General features: G+C 35.1%; 2 protein-coding genes across 2 annotated transcripts; one reads left to right on the top strand and one right to left on the bottom strand.

The window, feature by feature from the left end:
* The first annotated feature begins 11,280 nt into the window (after positions 1 to 11,280).
* LOC129880654 (mitogen-activated protein kinase homolog MMK2-like) lies at positions 11,281 to 16,521 on the top strand. Its single transcript, XM_055954781.1, has 6 exons — positions 11,281 to 11,832; positions 13,097 to 13,226; positions 14,068 to 14,205; positions 15,047 to 15,379; positions 15,656 to 15,839; positions 15,984 to 16,521. The coding sequence occupies exons 1-6, from the start codon at positions 11,660 to 11,662 to the stop codon at positions 16,154 to 16,156; spliced, it is 1,131 nt and encodes a 376-aa protein (XP_055810756.1). The 5' UTR covers positions 11,281 to 11,659; the 3' UTR covers positions 16,157 to 16,521.
* A 441-nt stretch (positions 16,522 to 16,962) lies between these two features.
* On the bottom strand, positions 16,963 to 20,103 carry LOC129880653 (probable polygalacturonase). Its single transcript, XM_055954780.1, has 6 exons — positions 19,998 to 20,103; positions 19,130 to 19,489; positions 18,271 to 18,391; positions 17,994 to 18,168; positions 17,820 to 17,890; positions 16,963 to 17,739 (listed from the first exon to the last, which is right to left on the bottom strand). Exons 1-6 carry the CDS (start codon positions 20,022 to 20,024, stop codon positions 17,033 to 17,035), a joined length of 1,461 nt encoding a protein of 486 aa, XP_055810755.1. The 5' UTR covers positions 20,025 to 20,103; the 3' UTR covers positions 16,963 to 17,032.
* Positions 20,104 to 20,592: the final 489 nt, after the last annotated feature.

The raw sequence follows: 20,592 nt of genomic DNA, 5'->3' as shown, positions 1-20,592 counted from the left end.
CTCAACTAAATCTAGAGGAAGGACAATCATCTATAAGACCCCCTCATTTCAATGGCCAGTTCTATAGCTTGTGGAAAACTCGCACGTATGACTTTCTTATGGCTGAAGATAGTGAATTGTAGGATATTGTTTTTGATGGCCCTTTTGTTCCCAAAATTGAATTGAAGGAAGGATAGGTTACTAAAATCATGCTCAAAACTAGGCAACAATATAGTGAAGCTGATAGGAAGAAGATTGAGAAGAGCTACAAGGCTAAAAGCTTTTTGTATTTGGTATTGTAGCTGAAAAATATAATAGAATCTCAGCATGTGAGTCAGCTAAAGAGATCTGGAATGTTTGAAGAATGCTCATGAGGAAACTGAGCAAGTTAAAGAATCCAAAGTTGATATGCTAACCACCCTGTATGAAAACTTTATCATGAAGGAAGGAGGGACCATTTGTGATATGTATACTAGATTTATTCTATAACCAATGAGCTGAGATGTTTAGGAGAACCGATTAGTTAAAGCAAGTAGGTCCAAAAGGTTCTGAGAGTTCTTCCAAAGTTATGGGAAAGTAAGGTGGATGTTATTACTAAGGCCACGGATCTGAAGATCCTTACCATGGATGTACTTATTGGAAATCTTCAAACCCATGAGTTAAATAGGCAACACGATAGTCATAAAAAGGACAATCATAAGGACAAGTCCTAAACTTTAAATTCTGGTCAAAGTGGTGATGATTATGAAGAAGAGGATATGACCTACTTGACCCGCATATTTCACAAGATTGTGAGAAAGTACGATAGATTTATAAAAAAGGGAAATACCAGTAGGTTAGAAAATGAAAATGACCTATGTCACAAGTGTGGGAATCTTGGATATTTCATCAGAGATGGTCCCTTGAACAAGCAGGAACACAAAGATTACATCAAGCCTGGATGAGACCAAAATAGAAGAAGGGACCAAGTCCCTGAGAAGTTAAGAAGAAGGGCTGCTGTTGATTATATGGTAAAGAGAGTTCTAGCTTCTTGGGGAAATTCCTCAAGTGATTCTGAAGAGTCAGAACATCTAGAGGATGTCTCCATGTTGGCTGTTAAGGATGATGAAAATGTGTTCGATAGCATATTTGCCTTTATCGCAAAATCTGAAGATGAAGATGATGAATAGGTAACACTACTTGACCTCAAAGAAAATCTTGATTGTTATTCCATTAAGAAACTAAAAAAATTGGCTGGTGTCTTGATTGACTCACTCTCTAAGTTAACTGCTGAAAAAGATTTTCTCAATAATAGCATTGATACATTTCAAGCTGAGAAAATTGCCTTAGTCACTTAAATGACTGAGTTGAAAGAAAAAATTATGCTGAATATTGAGAATAACCATCTTAGTGAAATGATGAAGAAAAACCCTCTAACTGATGTCAAGTTAAAAGGTAAGGTAAATAAAATTGAGATGGAACTTGAAGAAAATTTGAAGAACTCTGAGTTAAAGTTAGCCTTGTTACTGGAGAGAAATCTTCAACTAGAAAGGGACCTGGTTAGAGTCAAGCAGGAGTTAGACATGACTCTAAATTGGGATAACTCTTCAAAGATGTTGACTAATATAATCAATTAGGGACAAAATGATGTAAAAGGTCTTGGATGTTCCTCCTTTCAATCCACATAGCAAGTATTTGTCTGTAGTTGATAATCCGATGTGAATTCACTATGGTAGAAATGGGTATCTTAAAAGGGATTGTGAAGCATTCAGAAAAAGTGAGAAAAACTCCTCAGAATATGCTAAGCAGTAAGAAAACCTAAAAAGGGGAACTGGTCCAAGCATTAAAATGAAAAAACAAAACTTACCCTTCTGGACTAAGAAAGCGTTAATTACCCCTTTGTCTGCCTTTTGGGAGCTCAAGCTTAAATGGGTTCCCAAAGCTAAAAATTAATCTTTTTTGCAAGAAAAATCAAGAGGAAGGACTGAAAACTTCCTTTCTCTTAAGGCACTACAGGGTGGTAATGTCTCTTTCAAAAATAGCAAAAAGAGATACATTCTTGGCATTGGAAGAATTGGGAAGTCACTAAAACACTCTATTGAGGATCTGTGTTACATAAATGGACTGAAATACAGCTTGCTAAGTGTCTCACAGATCTGTAATAAAGGGAATAAGTGCAACATCGAGAAGGATTCATAAGTTAAGGAACTTCTTCAAATTCAGAGGGACAGTCTTATGGAAGGCCCAACTAATGAAGGCCTAACTCAAAAAAGTCCTGATAAAGGAAAAGATGATGCAGACAAGGAATCAGACAAGGGACCTGGTCCTTCCCAAGATGTATAGGCTAAGATCAGCTTGGATCTTAGTTTGAAGGTGCTGATTCAGATCGTGATAATGCTCACTAGTTCAACTGGATGCACTCAATCCTCTTGTGGTTAGATCCAAAAAATAGTTATTCGAACTCTTGTTAATATATTTGGCTTGAATTCAATATCATACCATTGCAGGTATACACACATGGTAAGATAGCTGAAGTAGGAAAAAGGGCAAGACAAATATGTGCAAACCGACTTCCTACTTTACGAGCGGGACCTGGTCCCTACTCAGAGGTTAGCATTCCTAACATTATTTTTAAATTATAAGTAAGAGTCGTTGAGATTGCCACGTGTCACTCATACCCTTATTGAAAAAGGCACTTGTCATATCAGACCACTCAAGCATCGCCTACCCTAGGGACTTAAAACAACGTTTAACTTAACACTTTTTCCTCTTCTCTTCTAGAACTAAAAGAATCAAACCTTATATTGTTTCTTCTCTCCATCATATTTCATCTTTTACTCTCAAAATCATGTCTCATACTCCCTCATCCTCAGAAAAGATCACCACTACTGATGACGGAACCCAATGTCCCACAAAATTGGCACCCCTCCATCCATCCTTGTTCACTCACCTCTTCTTCCAATTGATTTGAAAACCCCAACTACTGAAGTTTTTCTCTCTCATGATCAAGTGAAAACTTGTATCTATACCACTCCTCCTCCTCCATCTCAGAAAGAAAAAACTCCTATTTGTTCTCCGACCGTTATTGTCTCTCCTTCCCAAGGGTCATCTCAAAATGCCTTTACTTATTCGGAGGTTAGGTTCGTTCTTTAACCTTTTGAAATTGAACCCTACTTAGATCACACCTCAATCTCTCAACCAGATCCCATGTCATCAACCATGTCTGAGAGGTACTTCGATGGTGATTTCCCCGAAAAACATACAACATGTTTGAATATTCTGGCAGTAGAAGAAGATTGGGTTGTCAAAAGCTTAAATGATATGAGAGATAGTGGACTTAAGCCACCTTTTGCTGATGAGAAAGAAAAATCCCTAGTGCTTTCTAGGTTGTAATCACAACCTATTTTCGACCAGACCCCTGCATATGTTTTGCCTTAGGTCCTTATTTTAAATGCAGATGAGGACGAAGATAATTTGCCTCTGGTTGTGAAAACGAAAAGGGGTTCTAAGAACAACAAAGGTATTTATGTGCAAGAAAAGGATTCTATGGTCGAAGTAGATAGAGAAGATAAGTCCACGAAAGAATAGGGAAATGAGAAAGTAAAAAAGAAAAGGAAGGCAGTTGCAAAGGGAAGAAAATGGTGACTTAGTCTAAAAAATTAACCAGAGGGACTCAGAAGAAATTATTAAGCAATGTTGTGGCTGCGAATAAGTCAAAAACAGCTAAGAAGAGAGAGTAAAGGAAGACAGCAGGGATTGATGCTGAAATTATTCATGAGGAGAAAATTATCGATGTCTCCAAAGAAAAATAAAGGAGGGAAACAGATTTTAATGATATTTTGAATGCTGTCGTTCGAAGAAGAAATATGTTCTTCAATCCAAAGCTTGCAAAAAAAAATGGTACAACACCAAAGGCTAATAAGAAGGAGAAAAGGGAGAGTGCAAAGAGAAGGAGGGAAAAAACCACTATAGACCCTATTTTTGAGAAGAGACCAGGTCTAGTAACAAAGAAGAGGAAGGTTGAAAAGGAGCTGAGCAAAGTTAAACGAACTGAAGTGTTAAATACTCAAAACAATTTGAGGGGAAGAGTTTTTGAACCAGAGGTTAAAAAGAAACCAGGTATGAGAGACTGGGTTGATGCTATCGAAAATCAACGCTAGACGTATCTCTTCGAATGGCCTATCCCAATTCATCATGAACCTGAGGTACGTGAGTTCTACTATAACATTGATCTTAATGAGGATGGTAGTTTCAACACGATAGTGGGTGGGATTATGTTTCACCTATCAGAGGAGATATTGGGGAAAATTTTGAAAGTTCCTAGAAAAGGGATTGTGTCGATTGATAAAATGATGCCTACTCAATCCTTTGTTCTTGAGGCGGACAAAATTCATTATTTAAGTCATCCTGAAGTTCCTAAGAAGTTATTGAAGGGATAGTATCAATTGTACTTCGAGTTCGTAAATAACATGTTGTTACCAAGGTCCCAAAAAAGGACAGTGGCCTCATCTGCGGATTTGTTCCTTGTGAAGGCCTTGAGTAAACTTAACGCCATTAACCTTTCAGCCATTATAATGGAACATGTGTTTAAGATGATGATTGTGAATGATGGCAAACATGGGCTGGGGTACGGTTACCTGCTAAACCTGGTATTTGATCATTTTGGAGTTAAGGTCGGTCAAGGGATCAAGGGAACAATTAAACAAGCCTTCTCTCAAACCACTCTTGTTGAACGTGAGTGTATTAAAGGAAAAACTGGGAACAAGGCTAAATCACAGGTCTTTGATCTTATCAAGCAACAAGAACGACTGAAGTAGGAACTTGAAGAAATGAAAGTGTCTTTTATGAGCAGGAATGTTGAGATTGCAAAGTTAAAGGCTCAGATGTTGCAGCTTCAAAGTGAGGGACCAGGTTCAGGGGAAACTTTTACATTGAAAGCTGAGAATGAGAGCTTAAAGACATAGATTACAGGCCTTCATGTAGAAGTTAAGAGCCTTACCCAACAACTGATTCAGGACCATGCTGATGGAAATACTAGAATAACCCTCCTTCTTCAGACCCTCAACCCTCCTAAACCTTCCCTATCATAATCCTCTCAAATCGTTTATTCTTTTCATTATCTTTTTGTTCAGTGGCAGCCTTGGAATCTCTTATTTGTAGTTTATTAACTACGTTTTGTAATGTTATTCTCTAATTAATGAAGTATCTGCCTTGTCTCTATAGTTCTGTACTTGTTTTATGTTATTTTACTCATGTTTTGTGTCTACCCTAAAGGCCATGGATTCTTGCCCAATCGCTTAACTTTTGCTTGGTTACTGTGATATGTTTTTATGATGCCAAAAGGGAAAGTTATGTGTTCATATTAATTATGAAGCTATGTGACAGGGGGAATTATTCGTTGGGACCTGGTCATACTGATAGGGGGAATGTATGAGGGACCTGGTTAGCAAAAACATGAACACAGGTCCGTATGGTTTGTCATCATCAAAAAGGGGGAAAATGGTAATGTTATATTTGTATTTTAATGACTTAACAAACTATGAGGCCTGGTAGAGAAGATGGGATGTGTTCAAGCTATGTCTCGATTATATGTGACTGGGGGAACTGCCCGATAGGGTGAATGTATGAGAGACTTGGTCAGAAGAACCATGAACACAGGTCCGCATGGTTTTTCATCATCAAAAAGGAGGAAAATGTTATATTTGTGTTTTGATGACTTAACAAACCATGGGAGCTGGTAGAAGGACCTGTTTCCATGATTAACGCCTGTTAAGGGTAAGAAAGTGAAGTACAACTGTAAAGCTGCAAAAGCTACTGAGGTTGGTTGACACTGCAGCAGAAGTGCACTTTCGCGATTTGTCTGCCGACAAACCATGGGACTTGATCGACAGACCTGGTCCCATGAATGATGTGTGCCACAAACCAAATGAGAACCAGTTGTAAAAGCTGCCACCACCTGCTATGGTTGGTAGGCAGCAGTTGAAGGAAGCAGATGTCCAGCCAATCAGAGAAGACTAGGTTATTTTGTCCATAAGTCATATACTATCCTAAGGAGATAAAACAACTTAGTTCTACACATTACATTTACAAGGAAAAAGGAAAAAAATGTGTGCGCTCAAAAGAAAGAATAACTTCCTCAAGGTAGCAAGGGACCTGATCGACCTACTATTGAAGAATAGCTTTTAGGTTGTTGCTTTGTTGCAATGTTGAGTCTTGCATGCTATCCTAAGGACACAAAACAACTTAGTTCTACACATTACATTTACAAGGAAAAAGGAAAAAAGTGTGTGTGCTCAAAAGAAAGAACAACTTCCTCAAGGTAGCAAGGGACCTGATCGACCTACTATTGAAGAATAGCTTTTAGGTTGTTGCTTTGTTGCAATGTTGAGTCTTGCATGCTAAATATTGTAAAATCATTTCCTATCATATAAAGGAATATTGATTACTTCTCTCTGTATTGTATCATTGTGACTTCATTGGTAGAGTTAGCTTTAAAGTGGTTAGAAAAGTCTACATTAACCTAAACGTGGTTGTGTAGTGTGCAATAGTCTTATTACTTAGTTTCCGAGTCATTGCTAGAGTTAGCCTTGATCGAAGTGTTGAAAGTCTACGTCAACTAGAGTGAGTTGTGGTAGTGGACAATAGAGATATTGCTTAGGCTCAAAGTCTTGTAATAAAAGTATTGCAAGTCGAGGGGTGGAGATGGTTAGTATCTTGTTACAATTGGTTGTAATAGATCACTTTGCTCTTGCATCTTTAGTGAAGAATGGTTGGCTAAATCCTGTTGGACAGGTCGTGGTTTTTCCTCCTTTGAGCAAGAGGCCTTTCCACGTAAAATCTTGTCTTGTTCATTACTTGCATTAGATCTTCATTCATTGATTATTCTATTTAGGACCTGGTCCCTAAGTGACAGTGAACGTACACATTCTAACAATTGGTATCCTATATGCATCTCCATTTTGGGTATCCTGTTTTTGTGATGGAGCCATTTGCATATATGATTTTAGTATACTATCTATGATCATTGATGATTCTCAGAACATTGATATGAAATTTTTTTCCAAATCTAATGAGGTGTTGAAATACCAATTTGTCCGACATCTTGCAGGAAGAGAATCTGTCAGGTATGAACACAGATCCCTGATATTCGGCTTATCATTATTCTCACCCTCCTCGAGTTGAAAGATTGGCTGCAATGAAGCTGATAAGAAGACAGATTAACAATACAATGGGCATTTCACTATTCAATATTTTGTGTTGATGCAATCCACATTATAGTGTCGAGTTAGGAAGGTTACTGGAGCTGCAAGGAGGAATGACTTTATGTTTGGTTTTATAATTTATCAAGCAACTGTTAAATTAGCTAGCTCAAAGGGAGGAGGATTGCCAAAGCCTTATAAGGAGTCCACCCATCTCATTAACCATCAATGTGGGACTTTTGTCATTCTTCAACAGCTTCAGCTCGAATTTGCTGCTAGAGTTGGTCGAGCTTTAACATCTTAATATTCAGTTGTGGCAATTCGAGTTTTCGAGATGTAGCAACCAGCTTCTAATTGATGAGTGCAGAACTGCTTTACATATTAAGGAGTAGCTCGAAACAAACAATTGTAGCTGGTGCTATGTTTTTCATCAGGATTCTATTAGTATAAAGACCAAACGTGTATCACAGCATAGCCAAACATGTCAATATATAGAGATAAGTGGTAAATTTATTTCAATGTATGATTGATCATGTAAGTCTATTTTTTGATTTTCTTCAGGAAAGTACAAAGTCTCACCCCATTTTACTTGAATCCATGAATCTCCTCTGTGTGGGAATGTTATATGCAATATGTAAGGGCGTTTATCAGTTGATTCAGTTTGATTTTGTGTATTACCGCCTTGATTTATCATTTTTGATTTGTAAACATATTAAATTGATAATCAAATCAATAAAATACTCATTATCAATTTTTGTTCTTGATCCTTGCTACTTTTGTAAATACTTCTTGGATGAGCCTAACAGTTGTCTACTTGGAAGCACTTTTGTTTTCAACCATCAAATGGTAAAGGCGCCATCCCTCCTTTTTCTCGCAATCTCAATAGCCGTACAATCAAATAGTTGTGTTCGATTTAATCGATAAGAAAATATTTTATTATTATTTTTTTGCTTATCTTGTTTTCATATATTCATATACACACTTGCCTTTATACATAAAGTCTACATGAATTACAAGTGGAATATAAGCTGATTAAAATAACTTATTTTATTTTCATTCTGGTTAAATAGCAGAATTGGATGAATAAATAGCAATTCGATATCATAACCCAATAATTCGATATAAGTTAAACCAATTTTAGCACTTCCTAATGCAATGTGCGCCAAATTGCAAATAGACTTCCAAAGCAATGCATTGATCATAACATTGACCTTGCTCACATGATCCAAGATATGGTGCAATTATAGTCCTTAAACAACTTCAACTATCTACATAGTTTATAGTGTAATTATAATCCTTAAAGTAACTCTAACCATCATCGTAATTTATGATTGAGATTCTTTTTCATTACATATTTGTACTTCAAGTCTCGTGTTAGATTTATATATGCAACACTGCGATGGTCATACACAATTAAGCTTATTGTGAACTAAGTGACGCTATTGTGATAAATACCAGGTGACAGATATGATGTAAAACAAACATTGACAAATTTTAGTCCGTATTATTTGAGATTTATGTATAGTTGGAGCTCATGGGTGATTTTACCTAAAAAAAAATAGAATACTAATTATTTATTACTCTCGATGATTATACTCCCATTTTTGTTTAGGTTCAAATCATAAAATATAAATAGGGGATTTGAAAGGTGAAATTTGGAGGTTTTTTAGACGTAACTCGATAATTAAAAAAAAAAAAAAGAGTTTTGGCCTAACAATTCAACTCAAAATCAAAGTTTGATTACATAAATGAAATCATGAGCTTATGGATGATTTTGGTCGATAATTTATGAGTTAATATTTTAAGAGATCACTCAACTTTGGAATTTATCCGACAAAATCATTAAACTTTGTTTTGTGTCAATAAAATTCCTCAATAAAATTTTATCATTAAAAAATCTTGACATGATAAAAGAAATTATTTTTATGCCATGTTCATGATTAAAATAATAAATAAAAGGCTCAAAATTACTACTTCATTATAGAATAGTATAAAATTAAGATAAAAGATAAACTTATCATATGTCGCGGTTCATTTTTATAAATTATCAATAAAATATTATCTCAAAATCGACTTAATTAACGTACGACATATATTATAATATGCTCCTTGAACTCATGAAATTATTCAAACACTGTATCTACAATTGTATGTAAATTGCAGACATCGTTCAAGGAGCATTCAGCCTTTTACCAGATCTTACTGTTTGAGTAGTTTCAGGAGCATATTATAATATATGTCAGATTTTTATTAAGTGAATTTTGAGATAACGTTTTATTGATAATTTATAAAAATAAACAGCCTTATACATAAATTTATCTTTTATCTTGATAAATCTGGTTGAATGATTTTATTGATACAAAATCTAAGTTGAATGATTTTATTGATACAAAACAAAGTTTAAGACTTTACTACGTAACTTTTCTTGTGAGCTTTATTATTAAGGTGATGAAGCCAATGTCGTTTTTTTGGTTTTCCACCCAGTGTCCGGAGCCTATGGAGCCCCAACTAAATTTGGATCGCGCATTGCAGGGCCCATTCGGGGGTGACGCTTCCAACAAGATTTTTTCCATTCCCAGAGAAAAACCTCTGATTAAGGATAAAACAGTCCCACTACTGTACCACAACATGGGTTGGTGTGATGAAGCCAATATCATGTATTCATGCTCATCAACTTTGTCATGTAAGGACAAGAAGATTAGGTCTATTTTGTAGAGATGAGCTATCCATTATTGGTTCGTGAAACTGCTTTTATTTTTTCTTTTTATCTTTTATTATCGAATTTGCGTTTTCAGACTCTTATATTCAATTATACTAATAGATAGTCCTTTAACTAGTTTGAGATTATGAGAATTGTTTCAAACTCAAGTTCTATAGATATTTTGAGATTATATGTTTGTTTGATTTGCTTTGGATCTTGAATTGGAATGATTCACTTAGTGCAGTTCTGTAGGTGCCATCACATATTTTGAATTTGGGTCTTGGCACCTTTAGTGTCTGATCAATGTCATAATGAAAATTTAAAGTTTTTTTTTTTAGTTCGTTTGATTTACATACTAATTATATGTGAATTATAGTATAATGATTATTTATTGGAGGAGTAATAATAAAGAGATGATTATTTAGTGATTAATAATAATGAGATTGTTATATATTAACCATGACTAACTTTAAAAGCGTATTTTTGTCTTTAAATAATTTAATCGCGCAATGTAAATACTCTCCTCATTTAAAAAAGAATTATCTATTTTTCTTTTTAGTCTATTTAAAAAAGAATGATTCCTTTCCTTTTTTAGCAATACTTTAATTTCTGTTTTCCACGTGATATATTTAAGACCATAATATTAAAGAACATTTTGATATATTTGATATAACTTTAATTTAAGATCACAAGATTAAAATATCTTCTTTATTTTCTTAAACTCCATATCAAGTCAAACTAATTTTTTTTTGAAACAGAGGTAAGTATTTTCATTACACATTCTATATTGTATCTAAAATAATATATTGATTCTGATATAACTTAAATATTTATCATTTAATATCGGAAGCTATATGCTGCAGAAATTTTATCCCGCCTACCCAAAAATGTATTACTAATATAAGTTTTGACGCATATATTTCCTCCATTTTAATTTATTTGTCATGTTTAAATTCATCAAGGAATTTAAAAAAGTAATGAAATTTTTAAATCTTGTAATATTGAATTAAAGATATATACTAAATTGTCCTTTAATCTTTTAGTCTTAAATATATTATGTGAGAAATTGAAATTAAAGAATTGCAAAAAAAAAGAGAGATATTTTTTTTAAATGGACTAAAAAGAAAAACACGACAAATAAATTTAAACAGAACATGATCGTGTGTTAGTTACGTATTAGATCCTGCATAAATAATATCATATCTGATAATTGTTTAAGACTACGTCTAAAATTAATACATTGTTTAATTTGTAATTTAAAAATCTGTAATACACATATAAGTTATGAAAAAATATGGGTATAAATTTATACCGGATAAAAATGAAATAAACTTATTAATGTATACCTCTATAATACCAAAATAAAAAGTAGTTAATTATTGGAAATATTTAGTTGCCACAAAAATAGTATATTGGGTATGGAAGAGCATCGTATGTAGTCAAATGTTTACACACTTGTGTGGTGAAAATTTGAAGAGGACTCATCCAGTACAACAATAAAGAGAAGGCAAAAAGGAAAGCAAAGTCAATTTCCTTCACGGGCAACAACAATGGCAGCGTTCCAGTTCAAAAGTTCCCACATGATCACGCAGGCACTCTCTAGAAAATTGAAAAGAGAATCACAATTTAGCCACCCAAAAAGGAAAAGACACCAAATGTCCATTTATTCTTGTTGTTGTTGTTGAAAAAAAACAAAAAAAGGGGGGCTTTCTTTGATTTAGAGTGTTATAGTTCAAGATTCTTTAACCCCTTTTCTTGATTTGAGTTTTTCAGATCCCTTTTGGGGTTAATTTCATTTGAGATGTCTCTTGATTCGAGTTCAGCTGATCATGGTGGGCACAGTAACATAAGAGGGGTTCCAACTCATGGGGGTCGTTATGTGCAGTATAATGTGCACGGCTCTCTCTTTGAAGTTTCAAGAAAATATGTTCCTCCTATTAGACCTATTGGTCGTGGAGCTAATGGAATGGTTTGGTAAGAAAAGAAAAAATACCATCTTTTTATATGCGTAGGTGTTAAGCTTCACAAGGCTTAAAGTTGTTGGGTTCGTGTCTTGCAGAATGCTGCAGGATAAAGCTGCCTACACATAGTAGAAGCTTAGTGTATCGGGCTGACTTTTTTTAGTTTAAACTCTGTATCTCTTTTTTCCCTCTAATAGTTATACAAATATGTGAATTTTTGTGGGTATTACAAAAATAGTGTTCTCTGAAGAGGAGCAAAGTTTGCCCCTGCATGGAGATTGGGTTGTTTATCTTGAGGTTATGCTCTTTGTGATTGTTGTCTATAGGTGTCCAAAATATTAAATTACTCCCTTTGTTTGGTTTTATATTTCAATCTTTCATTTTTAGCATCTTAAGAACTATGATATCAAAATTCGTTTAACTCTAAACTTCTCATTTTTACGACATGGACATGTTTCTCTAGTTGTAGAAATGTCATGCCAAAAATCTTTCTTTCTTTCTCAAACTCTGTCCCTATTTGAACATGATTATATAAAGTGAAACAGAAGGAGTTTCATTTAGTACAAACATGGAAGCTTTCAAAATATCGATAATCGAAGTTGGATCTAGTGAATTTGTAAGATTGTGTGGTTGATATGTGAAAAATCTGAATCAGATCATGCTCAGCCATATTTCTATCTTATGAGAGAGGGAGAAAGAGAGAGAGAGATGCTTAATGATGTTCACACTTCATCAATTGGTCATTTCCAGATATAACACTGCTATAAGTCTCTTATGATGAGTTTCCATTAAATTTTGGTCTTTTTGACACTGAAGGTATAGGGGTATGGTTGCTTCTATGTTCCTGTTCGCATGACTATTATCTGCTCAAACTCACTTTATCTTGTATACACATGTCTCACCAATGTAATGTTAGCTCTTGGAAGTTGTTCAGTATGATCACTTTACACATGATATATCGTGTGACTTTGTTGAAGCCTATGTTATTAAAGTTTTAGACTATATTCTACTTGTTATCTATATATCGATTCACCATTGAGAACATTACCCTCCCCCCCCCCCCCAAAAAAAAAAAAAAAGGAATATTGTGTTGAGCTTGAGTCGATTATTTCCAAGATCTATATTAAAAGCCTGTGTTAATTGACTTTTTCCCCTGTTGCAATTAGGATCTTATATGTTGCACTTGTCCCCTATGAAATTGTTTCTCCTCTATTTTATTACTATGTGACAGAAAAATTCATGTTAATATATTTTTTTTAATTTTTTTTTTGCTGTAGTGCTGCTGTGAACTCGGAGACACGTGAGGAAGTAGCAATTAAGAAGATTGGGAATGCATTTGATAATGTAATAGATGCCAAAAGGACATTAAGAGAGATAAAGCTTCTCAGTCACATGGATCATGAGAATGTGAGTATTTTACCTCTCCAGAAATCTGAATATTGCACCCACCCCTGCCCTTTTGACCAATTCATCTTAATTTGTCTCTGCTTGTTTATTCATTAAAAAAGTTGACATCTATCACTACTTCCCTCTTGTCCTTTTACATGTGGTTTTTCCCTTGTTTTTTGCTGGATGTAATATACATGGAAATTTGATTTGATTTTTCTCTGGAGTGGGGGCTTTGATTTTTATACTATCACTAGAGTAGGCTGAAGAAAAGGATGCAGGCTAAGAAGTGTAATGTGAATAGAAGAACTTGAGGCCTCTAAAGACACTATCTTGTTTGCTGATCTTGTTTTCAAAGGTTCTGATGCCAGTATGAATTGGTATCGCCAGCTGTATTCATACCTTGCATGTATAATATTGGGGAGAAAAGAGAAAAAGATAGAAACAAGAACGTAATGAATAATTAAAAATCATTCTGAAATGGTAGGCTAGGCGATAAAATTGAATATTACTGACGCCATCCCCTGCCTTCAGTCGGTAAAAAGAGGTGGAGAAATGAAAGGAAGGTTGGCTTAAGGAGATAATTTTAGTAAATAGTCACAAGAGATATCTGAAAGTACAAGTTTGAAGTGAATACTTCTTTCAAAATTACTGTTCTCGTTGTCAAGTTCAACCCATTTGCTATGATTAATATGATTGATTTTCAATCATAAGATTTGGCACTTGAAAAATGGAAAGAATGTGCATTTGTTGTAACTAATTGATTGTCTCTGAGTACCGTTCTTGTAATTTTGGAACGCTTAATGTTTTAAGCTCTTGTGAGATGCTGAATCCCGTTGCATTCAACTCTTTCCAAATGCAGGTAATTGCAATTAAAGATGTTATACGGCCTCCTCAAAAGAAGAATTTCAATGATGTGTACATTGTTTATGAACTGATGGACACTGATCTTCATCAGATTATTCATTCCAGCCAGCAGCTGACTGATGAGCACTGTCGAGTAAGCTACACTTCATGTCATGTACTAATTCCATAATTGTTATTCTTCTTATCTAACCAGCTAGCTGGATTTATTATTTGGAGATGTAGTTTTGATTAGAATCCAATTCATAGCAATGGATGTCGGCATTGTTGGCTTAATACACCCTTTTGGGATTTTATTTAGATTTCAAAGCAATAAACACTTGTCTGGTGTCACCAAACAGACTATTTTTTATTACGACTTCCGATCTTTCACAGATTCTTAATATTCATTTCTCTTCCAGGATGCATGTAAAGATTTAGAATAATGACGATTGGTTCAGAATCACTTGAGATTTTTGGAAGAGAATTTTCTTATGGCCTGTTTTGACCTTTGCTGAAACTCTGTATATGTTGTTGTTATTTCCTTCATTTAATTGTTTATTCTTAATATTACCTTAAATATCTCTATTCTTCTATACTGTTAGGAACAGTGTGGCAGTATTTTGTTTACCCTGAGTGATATATTCTGCATGAATTATCCTATTTCTCCAAGGCGCATTGGTCTTAAAAATTTTCCAGCCGACTGTCGTCTCCTTTGCTGAGTTATATAGTGTTCCAATAAGGGCCTCTAAATGGGTTTAAAAGGTCATGGGCTGCTTCACCCATTGTTTTAAGGTTTTCGGGTTGTATATTCATATTTAATTACCTGACAACTATGCATATTTCCACATATTGTAAATCAGATCCAAGAATTACGAATATATACAGCCAAATTTTATTGTTGTTTCATATTCCCATAATAATGTGCATTTGTTCGGAGCTTATCTTCATTTTTATACAACATTATATGATTGGTTGCCTTTTTTTTGATTTTGTAGCATTTTCTGTACCAAATATTGCGAGGACTTAAGTACATTCACTCTGCCAATATCTTGCATCGTGATTTAAAACCCAGCAATTTGCTTGTCAATGCAAAATGTGACCTAAAGATTGGAGATTTCGGGCTAGCAAGGACGACAACTGAGACAGATTTCATGATGGAATATTGCGTGACACGCTGGTACCGTGCACCAGAGTTGCTGCTAAATTGTTCAGAATATACATCGGCAATTGATATTTGGTCAGTGGGCTGCATACTCGGTGAAATATTGACAAGACAACCCCTTTTTCCTGGCAGAGATTATGTACACCAATTGAGACTTATAACTGAGGTATACTAGTAGATAGCATTTGTAGTTTTTGAATTCATGCATCATCCTAACAGATACCTTAGCTTTAGCAGGAGTATGTTGAATAATGATGGCATCTTTGAACAAGAAGAGCTCCATGTTTGATCTCTCCTTCTGATGTTGTTTGTTTGTTGAACTTTGTGCACCTTTTCTATCCACTTATTTAGGATTTCTGTGAATTTGCTTGCATTTAGAAGTTCCTTTTGGCTTTGAGTTGAGCCAGTTCAACTGACATGCTCTATTTGGCTTTTTCAATAGCTCATAGGCTCACCAGATGATGCGAGTCTTGGGTTTCTCCGGAGTAACAATGCCCGGAGATACGTTAGACAACTTCCAAGGTACCCAAGGCAACAATTTGCTGCCAGATTCCCGAATTCATCTCCCCGAGCTGTAGATTTGCTTGAAAAGATGCTCATCTTTGATCCAAGCAGGCGTATTACTGGTAAAGAATTTACGATGTAGTTTTGAGTATTAAGTCTCATTTCCACACAAAATCTTTCTAAGTTTACTAAAATGCTAGTGAAAGTTGAAAAAGAGGACTACAACAAGATTTTTTGGTTAATGACCTTTTTCTGGATTATTGCAGCTGATGAAGCTCTCTGTCATCCATACTTGGCACCTCTTCATGAAATCAACGAGGAACCTGTTTGTCCTAGGCCTTTCAGTTTGGATTTTGAGCAGCCATCTCTCACTGAAGATAATATCAAGGAGCTCATCTGGAGGGAAGCTGCAAAATTTAATCCTGATCCAACTCATTGAAAGAGCATGTGGTTATATGATGTATACAATAAGCGTTTGATGACATAACTTCTCTAAAATAGTGTATTAGATTTGTAATGTTCCCCAGTGAAGATGACTGAATAAATATGGTGGAGCTGTTTGGTTCCAGAAATTGTTAGTGGCTTAAGTCAGATACTTATTCCCTTATTGTGTTTGGTTTATTGGTATTGTATAAAGAAACATAAAGAGTAGCCTGCCATCAATTGGTTCTAAATACTGACTCCTCCTTGATGCCAGATTCTCTCTGGCTTATAGAACTGAACATTTTACCTGTTCAAGTGGTTTGACATAACATGGAAATTGTTCATGTGAGAATGGACGAGTGAACGAGTTTTGAAGTTGTATGCCTATTTATATAAAGTTGCCAGGAGTACTTGAATGGCTCATTGTTCTTACTCAATTGCATTGAAGTTGTATGCCTATTTCTAGTAAGTTGCCAAGATTACTTGAATGCCTCATTGTTCTTACTCAATTGCAGTGTTTTGCATGTTGATAAGAATCTCTGCTTGGTCCCTTTGTCACTATGTTCTCTCATTAATTTGCCTTCTTATTAATGAAGCTGCTGTAGCACCACATGAAAACCTAATAGAAAATATAGCATTTTAGTACCTGTGATGAGCTTAAATAGAGGGACATTGTCAGCTCCTTGTTACCACTTGTCCGGTAGTTGTTCCTTAACACCACTAACAGAGTTGATTCATATAATCGACCCTAACTTGTTTGAAGTTGAAGCGTAGTGGTACTAGTAGTTGTATGCATATTTTGCTGATTTATCAGGGTTACCATTGAAGATGAAAGCACTAAAATTCAGATAGTTCATTACACTTATATTGCTGATACATTTTGGATAGCTTATCAGTAATTTAATCTATAGGAACATCTTTGCATCTCTATGTTATCAATGGCCAAACTCTCTGTAGGAAAATTACACATTTCAGTCTTTTCTGGACCCTGATCAGGCAACGACTGACAAGGTGGAGGCTGCACACCACTTGTAACTCCTTCAATATCAGTACAAGTCCATGGATACTTCTTAGCCTTCTTTGCCATACCTATTGTCACATTTGAAATGCAGATTCCGGTGAACGGATCCCCAGAAATCCCCTCAAGACGAGCAGCCATCGACACATTCTCAGCCACTACATCCCTGTAATTGATCCCTTTTATCTCTGGTAATGCATTAGGATCCCAGTGAGTGTCAGCATGTTGTCCATAGTTGCCTGTCATCCAAAATACCCATTTCATGGTGTGCAATGTCATCCCTTTGACATATATATCTTTGACAAAACCACCTCGGCCAATACCAGTCTTGATCCTGACCCCTGATTCCGTGTTGATAGCCGTGATGTCCTCAGCTCTAACATCTTGAATCCCACCTGACATTTCACTTCCTAATGCTATTGCAGCACTATAAGGTGATATGCAAGTGAGGCGTCTGATGATCAATTGACTTGTTGGCATCCCATAATTTATGCCATATTCATCCCAACCACTTTTAACTGCCACACAATCATCTCCAGATACTATGTAGTTGTCTTCAATTCTCATGCTTCTGCAAGAATCTGTAAAGGTCGAAAAATCGGTCAATATACAATTACCTTTTACTATGTATAGGAAAAAAGAAGTAGAAGGAAAAGCAAACCTGGATTGATCCCATCAGTGTTTGGAGATTTTACTGGAGCTAAAATAGTGATACCTTGGACAATAATATTGCTGAAATTTTACAATTAACAAGAATCTTGATCAACTTTTTGTGTACTATAATAAATAACAAGTGAAAGAATGAAGATTTTGACTTATTAAAATGTAAAATCACCTGCTATAAACAGGATGTATATTCCAAGATGGAGAGTTGACAAGTGTTAGATTTGATATCTGAATATTATCAGAATGCATAATTTCAATCAAGTAAGGTCTTGTGTATTTTAGCTTTTTGCTGTGAAATTTCTGCCACCAAAGCTCACCCTGTCCATCTATTGTCCCATTCTCACCTAATCATTTATTTTTTTAAAAAAATCACAATTTTATGAAAATGTCTTAGAAATTGAGAAAATTTATAGCTTAGGCATATGAAATGTTAGTACTATTTATACCTGTGATGATAACATCAGTGAGGTTAGTTCCAAATAAAAGACTGATGTACCTTCCACCTGCTGCATCCCTCCCATGACCATATGATGGTAATGGGTCTATAACAGCCCACTCATTTATTTCCTGAAACCAATATAATCAATCTATTTCATTTAATACAAAATAATATACTTATCTTTTTAAAGGGAAAACGAAAAACTTCTAGTAATAAGTTTATAGAGTGAAATGGACTGGATCGGAGCCTTGGAGTGATGGTAAAGTCATTTTTGCATGACCAAGGGAACGAGTTCAAGCCGTAAAATCAACCACAAATGATTATATCAGGATAGACTGCATATATCACACCCCTTGCGATGCGAACCCTTTGTAGCACCCGAGAACACGTGATGTTTCGTTCATCAAGCAGCTCTTGATAGAGTGAAATGGATTGAAGGCCCTTTATAGATTGAAATGGATTGGAAGAGGTAGCTTTGGAGCAACAGTAAAATTGGCTCGGCCTATAGGTCACAGATTTAAGCTGTGGAATTAGCCAACGATTAGGATAGGTTGTCTACATCACCCTTCCTTGATCCTGCGTGAATATGGGATGCTTTGTGTATCGGACTGTCTTTTATAAAGAAAAATGGACTAAGAAATGTTGAGGTGAGCCTTGTGTAACTGGGTGTAACTGCTAAAGTTGTTGTCATTTGTCTAGAAATGTCACGTGTTCGAGTTGTGAAAACAACATCTTGTAAAAATTCAAAGTAATGCTGTGTACAATAGACCTTCGTGGTCCGTCTCTTTCTCGACACCCAAACATAACAGGAGCTTAGTACATGGACTGAGAAATGTGAAACTGAAGTGAAAAATGAGAGTGAGTACCTGAGAAGCAAGAAGAACAGCATCCTTATGAAGGAAAAGTGTGAAATGGCTAGTAAGATTGAAGCTACCAGTGAGCCATTGACCAGCAGGGACAATAAGCTGAGATCCACCATCTGATGCATACTGGCTCAACTGATTCACTGCTTCTTGAAATGCCTTTGTGTTTAGTGTTTTCCCATCACCAACTCCACCAAAATCTGTTATGGATGCACTGTGTGCTCTGCAACTTATTGCTGAGTACTCTAAATCATAAGAAGAAGACTCATCAAGAATTCTTGATTTTCTTCCTTCAGTTCCTCGTAGTAGACTTATAAGCACAACCCCTAATACCACTACCAGCAACCAACTTGTCTTTTCCATCTGCAGAAACATACCAACAACACATATTAAGAAAAAACTTAGAAAAAAAGGATATCTTTTAAGGCCATGTTTCTTGAGTCTTAACTCAGAATTGCTCTTTTCCCCCCTTTTTTCCCCATTAATTCAGATTTATTCGGGTTGAGAGCAACAGTAAAGTTATTTTTATAAGTCTTATAGGTTATAGATTCGAGCCAGGTAATTAGTCAGAATAAACTGTCTCTGTTGGGATGTGACCCTTCCTTAGACCCTATGTGAGATCGAGATATTTTTTTGTGATGCATAGGACCCACTAAAAAATTCTATTTAAGGATGAAAGAATCGCATTCATCCCACTAAGCTCTTTGCAAAAGCAGAACAAGAACTCAAATTTTGAAAAATGTGAAAGAACTGATAGTTAAAGAAGCATTTGGTATAAAAAGTTGGTAGAAGAAAGAAGGAACATTTGTTTTTGTTATTGTTCTATACACTGCAGTAAAGAAAGAGAAATTAAGAGTAAATAGTCTCTTACTTGAGATGAGAGTGGGATTCTTTGCATTGCTTGGTGGAAATATGGTATGGAATTAGTTTGGTGTAGTATTATATAGACAAAATTTTGTAACTGAAATGAACAATTTTAAAATGTGCTGTGTTTGGATTGAGCTAAAAGATTCTCTGAAAATGGACAATTTTTTATCCACCTTTTGATTTTGTTTTATTTGCTTTACATACATGCCTACACATAACAATTTTAAGAGGCTTAATACATAATCAAACCCTTTAAAATTGATAGAATATTTTATTTAAATACTCGAACTAAGACATGTTTTAATTGAACACCTTAAATCCTAATGAAGTATTTCAGTTACATACTTTCGGTTCAAATTTTAGAATTTTTTTAATGTGTTCTCATTCGTTTATTAGGTAGTTAAGTTAACTACATAAAATATATCGTTTCTTTTAATTATATGCATTTGCCTCAATAAGACATAAAACTATAGACATTTTCTATTTGAGGTTGATGGTTTAATAAAAAGAAGATGTTATATTTTATGCGATTAATTTAACTATCTAAGAGCTCGTTTGGTAGGAGGGATAAGAGATAACTAATTTTGGAATTAACTTTA

This window comes from Solanum dulcamara, chromosome 2, assembly GCF_947179165.1.
Source record: "Solanum dulcamara chromosome 2, daSolDulc1.2, whole genome shotgun sequence".
Taxonomy (NCBI): Eukaryota; Viridiplantae; Streptophyta; class Magnoliopsida; order Solanales; family Solanaceae; genus Solanum; species Solanum dulcamara.
The sequence above is the reverse complement of the archived record's forward strand: the minus strand, read 5'-3'. Positions and strand labels throughout refer to the sequence as shown.

Coding starts and splice junctions, on each gene's coding strand:
- LOC129880654 (XM_055954781.1), top strand. CDS start 11,660: ATGTCTCTTGATTCGAGTTCAGCTGATCATGGTGGGCACAGTAACATA. Junction 14,206..15,046: donor TGACTGATGAGCACTGTCGA/GTAAGCTACACT, acceptor TTGATTTTGTAG/CATTTTCTGTACCAAATATT. Junction 15,380..15,655: donor AATTGAGACTTATAACTGAG/GTATACTAGTAG, acceptor CTTTTTCAATAG/CTCATAGGCTCACCAGATGA.
- LOC129880653 (XM_055954780.1), bottom strand. CDS start 20,024: ATGCAAAGAATCCCACTCTCATCTCAA. Junction 19,490..19,997: donor GAATCCCACTCTCATCTCAA/GTAAGAGACTAT, acceptor ATGTTTCTGCAG/ATGGAAAAGACAAGTTGGTT. Junction 17,740..17,819: donor CACTGATGGGATCAATCCAG/GTTTGCTTTTCC, acceptor CGACCTTTACAG/ATTCTTGCAGAAGCATGAGA.